Here is a 5,267-nt window from a genome sequence, read left to right on the forward strand (position 1 = left end):
GACATGAGGCCAGTGTATCTCCTCTGTGGCTCTGAGCTCCATTCTGATTCCCCCTCCTCTCTGGAGCCTGGTGATTTTTTTTCTCTGGTGATGGTGTTTTCTGGCCATGAAAGGCGCTGATTTTGTGGTAATGGAGATTGGTTTTTAGCGGGGCTCTTAAGCCATCTTCCCGGAAGTCCATATGCTCAATTTTTGATTGGGTTATTTGTTTCCTTAGAACTGAATTTCTTGAGTTTTCTGTATATTCTAGATATTAGTCCTGTATTGGAGGAGTAGTTGGCAAAATTTTTCTCCTATGCTATCAGCTCTCTGTTGAGGTTCTTGATAGTTGACTTCAATTTATAGACGTTCTTTTGTTTAAAGCAATCTCACATATTGATACACCTTTTCTTTCTGTGTCTTTGAAATCTTGAGAATGTTTTTACCTGTTTCTATCTATGTGTTGGAGTTTTGGATCTATGAACTAGCAACACACATTCAAAATTACATCAAGAAAATTATGCAACATGTCAAAATATGGCTTATACCAGGGCTGCAAGATTCGTTCACCACATAAAAAGCAATCCATGAATTCATAATATAAACAGAACCAAAGGCAAAAAATCATAATCATTTCATAATCATAATCATAATCATTTCAATAGGCACTGAAAAAGCATTTTACAGAATCCAACACCCATTTATGCTAAAATCACTGCAGACATTCAAAATGGAGCATACCTCAACATCATAAAGACAATATATGATAGGCCCATAACGAACAGCATATTAAATGGGGGAAAATGTGAGAATTCTCCTTATAAAAAGGACAAGAGGGGCGGGGCCGGGCCGCCATGAGGGGCGGAGGGCGGTTTCCAGGTCCCCCCGGCGGCGGCGCGGCGCGCGGCGGCAGGGCGATTGAGGCGGCGGTTTCGTGGCGCGCCGGGGCCTGGACGCCGATGGCGGGCCTTTCGGCCCTCCCTCGCCGCTCGTCCCCGCCGCGGCTGCGGAGCCAAGGACATCCTTCTGAGCTGCTGTGAATAGATTTGGAATGATACTATATATTTTCAACTAATGGAGAATTAGCCGTGTCTTGAGTACGGATCGCCACACTGGAGACTTGAGAACATTGCTCACAATGTCATCCAGCAGGAGTCAGAATCCCCACGGACTGAAGCAGATCGGCCTCGACCAGATCTGGGACGACCTCAGAGCTGGGATCCAGCAAGTGTACACCAGACAGAGCATGGCCAAGTCCAGATACATGGAGCTCTACACCCATGTGTATAACTACTGCACTAGTGTACACCAGTCAAACCAAGCCCGGGGAGCCGGAGTCTCTCCGTCCAAATCAAAGAAGGGGCAGACGCCCGGAGGAGCTCAGTTTGTCGGCTTGGAATTATACAAACGACTAAAGGAATTTTTGAAGAATTACTTGACAAATCTTCTGAAGGATGGGGAAGACTTGATGGATGAGAGCATGCTCAAGTTCTACACCCAGCAGTGGGAGGACTACCGATTTTCAAGCAAAGTGCTAAATGGAATCTGTGCCTACATCAACAGACATTGGGTTCGCCTCGAATGTGATGAGGGACGAAAAGGAATATATGAAATCTATTCACTTGCATTAGTGACTTGGAGAAATTGTCTGTTCAGGCCGCTGAATAAACAGGTAACAAATGCTGTATTAAAACTGATTGAAAAGGAGAGAAATGGTGAGACCATCAACAGGAGGCTGATCAGCGGAGTCGTGCAGTCCTACGTGGAATTGGGGCTGAATGAAGATGATGCATTTGCAAAGGGCCCTACGTTAACAGTGTATAAAGAATCCTTTGAATCGCAATTTTTGGCTGACACAGAGAGATTTTATACCAGAGAGAGTACTGAATTCTTGCAGCAGAACCCAGTTACTGAATATATGAAAAAGGCAGAGGCCCGTCTGCTCGAGGAACAGCGGCGAGTCCAGGTTTACCTTCACGAGAGCACACAAGACGAGCTGGCCAGGAAGTGCGAGCAGGTCCTCATCGAGAAACACTTGGAGATCTTCCACACTGAGTTCCAGAACTTACTAGATGCCGACAAGAACGAGGATTTGGGGCGCATGTATAATCTTGTATCTAGAATCCAGGATGGCCTAGGCGAGTTGAAAAAACTGCTGGAGACGCACATTCATAACCAGGGCCTTGCGGCCATCGAGAAGTGCGGAGAGGCTGCTCTGAATGACCCCAAAATGTATGCACAGACAGTGCTGGATGTCCATAAAAAATACAACGCCCTGGTAATGTCCGCATTCAACAACGACGCTGGCTTTGTGGCTGCACTTGACAAGGCCTGTGGTTGCTTCATCAACAACAATGCAGTTACGAAAATGGCTCAGTCGTCTAGCAAATCCCCAGAGCTGCTGGCTCGGTACTGCGACTCCTTGTTGAAGAAAAGTTCCAAAAACCCAGAAGAGGCAGAGCTAGAAGACACACTCAACCAAGTGATGGTTGTCTTCAAATACATAGAGGACAAGGACGTGTTTCAGAAGTTCTATGCAAAGATGCTGGCCAAGAGACTGGTGCATCAGAACAGCGCCAGCGACGACCCCAAGGCCAGCATGATCTCCAAGCTGAAGCAAGCTTGTGGTTTTGAGTACACCTCCAAACTTCAGCGGATGTTTCAAGACATTGGTGTGAGCAAAGACTTGAAAGAGCAGTTCAAGAAGCACCTGACGAACTCGGAGCCGCTGGACCTGGATTTCAGCATCCAGGTCCTGAGCTCCGGGTCATGGCCGTTCCAGCAGTCCTGCACCTTCGCCCTGCCTTCCGAGCTGGAACAGAGCTATCAGCGGTTCACAGCTTTCTACGCCAGCCGCCACAGTGGCAGGAAGTTGACGTGGCTCTACCAGTTGTCCAAAGGAGAACTGGTAACGAACTGCTTCAAAAACAGATACACTCTGCAGGCGTCCACATTCCAGATGGCGATCCTGCTTCAGTACAACACGGAGGACGCCTACACTGTGCAGCAGCTGACTGACAGCACTCAGATCAAAATGGACATTTTGGCACAAGTCCTACAGATTTTATTGAAGTCGACGTTATGGTCTTGGAAGATGAAAATGCAAATGTCGATGAAGTGGAATTGAAGCCGGATACCTTAATCAAGCTCTACCTCGGCTACAAGAATAAGAAACTAAGGGTCAACATCAACGTGCCAATGAAAACTGAGCAGAAGCAGGAGACAACGCACAAGAACATCGAGGAGGACCACAAGCTGCTGATCCAGGCGGCCATCGTGAGAATCATGAAGATGAGGAAGGTCCTGAAACACCAGCAGCTCCTGGGCGAGGTCCTCACGCAGCTGTCCTCCAGGTTCAAGCCCCGGGTCCCGGTGATCAAGAAATGCATTGACATTCTGATTGAGAAGGAATACTTGGAGCGAGGCGATGGTGAAAAGGACACCTACAGTTACCTGGCTTAACCCTTCCAGAAGGGTCTGTGCGACCCACGCGTGGCAGTAGTTGCGGTGGAGAGAACTGGAGTTCGCAGCAGCCACCTGCCGCCATCTGGACCTCCCTTTTTAACACTGAGACCCAGCCGCCCACAGCTGGTCTCAGACTTCAGCAGAACTGCTCAGGACTGACACATTTCAAGTCTGTAAATACGGACACCGACACCATTTACCCTAATTTAAGGAGAGGGGACTGAACCTTCGTGCGAGGGCTGCATGCTACTGCATTTAAACATACATTGGCTCCCGATACCGCTGTCCCGAGCGGCGCCTTCAGAGCAAGTCCGAGTGGACCCACGTGTAATCTGCTATGACAAACCATTTGTATAGTGTGTTTCATTTTTTAATGTGTGAAAATAAAGAAAATTAAAGGATTTCTGTACAAGTCGCATTTGGTTTTAAGTTTTACTAATTTCTATATGTAAATAAAAGATATAATGATTGTGCAAATGAAAAAAAAATAAAAAGGGACAAGAGAAGGATGTCCATTAGAATCACTTCTTTTCACTATCGTACCTGAGGCTCTAGTGGAGATTACTCTCTGGGCCTTGGGAGGAAGAGACCTGAATTAACGACTTGGACAATTGCCCCTCATGCAACTGAAAAAAATTTATTCTCTAAAAATAATTTTTTATATCCTTCTCCAGTTGGGTTAATTATCAAATCCTCAAGGGCAAAAGTAAATACCAAATAACAATGGGGGTAAATTGCTAAGATACAATCATAAGCAAGACAAAAAGACCTCCTGAGTCATTATAGGTCTTGTGATTAAGGTCAGCCCCTGCTCTCACTGGTGGGCCATAGAGGGCAAATTCTGGAGAGGACAGGAATCACAGCCAGGGTTTTTGGAGGATTCAACCTTTCATAGAATCTCCTTTAACTCTTTGAAACCTTTTGTTCCTCAGGCTTCATCCATGTTCTCCATCATCTAGTCAAAGCAATAAAGCCAGAGAAAAAATATCAGAGGAGTACAAATAAGAAAATAAGAATTAAAATTATTCCTACTTGTAGATGATACTATACTTAGAAGACCCAACAAACTCAACCAAAACTCTTATAGAACTGATCAAAAATTTAGCAAATTGTCTGGATACAAAAGCAATTGTGAAAAATCACAAGGTTTTCTGTAAGCCAATCATAAATTCACTGACAAAAAAAATCCAGATATCACTTCCACTATGGATACCCCACACAAAAATAAAATACTTAGGAATAATCTTAACCCAAAAGGTAAAGACATATACAAAAATTATAAAATATTAAAAAAGAAATAAAAAATTTTAGGAGATGAAAATATTATCTCTGTTCTTGGATAGGCAGAATAAATATTATTAAAATGGCTATTCTTCCAAAAGTGATCTACAGATTCCATGCAATACCCATTAAATTACTAAGGTCATTCCTCATAGAATAGAAAAATTAGTCCTTAATTTTATTTGGAAAAACAATAAATACAAGAATAACCCAAATAATACTTAACAACAACAACTATGCTGAAGGCATCCCAATTCCTGAGTTCATATTAAAAAAAAACATAGTAATAAAAACAGTATGGTACTGGCCTAAAAATAAATACATAAACTAACGTAGCATCATAGAAGACATAAAAAAATCTCCACACTTATGACCAATAGATTTTTGACAAAGTGGTTAAAAACATACACTGGAAAAAATGAGACTCTTCAAAAAATTATGCTTAAAAAACTGGGTAACATTAGCAGAAATATAGAAATGAAACCCACTTTCTCACCCTGCACAAGAGTCAATTCAAGATAGATCAAAGACTTGGAAATCAC

At 43.6% G+C, this 5,267-nt stretch overlaps 1 protein-coding gene across 1 annotated transcript; it reads left to right on the plus strand.

Annotated features, from left to right (window-relative positions):
* Window positions 1–1,117: 1,117 nt before the first annotated feature.
* LOC308279384 (cullin-1-like) lies at window positions 1,118–3,469 on the plus strand (the record flags this gene model as incomplete). The annotated part of the gene is given in 2 exon segments (XM_080719501.1): window positions 1,118–3,053; window positions 3,056–3,469. Coding segments are annotated over 2 exon segments (2,322 nt in total). The 3' UTR covers window positions 3,442–3,469.
* Between the last annotated feature and the right edge of the window lie 1,798 nt (window positions 3,470–5,267).

Source organism: Muscardinus avellanarius (assembly GCF_963383645.1).
Source record: "Muscardinus avellanarius genome assembly, chromosome: X".
NCBI classification, from domain to species: domain Eukaryota; kingdom Metazoa; phylum Chordata; class Mammalia; order Rodentia; family Gliridae; genus Muscardinus; species Muscardinus avellanarius.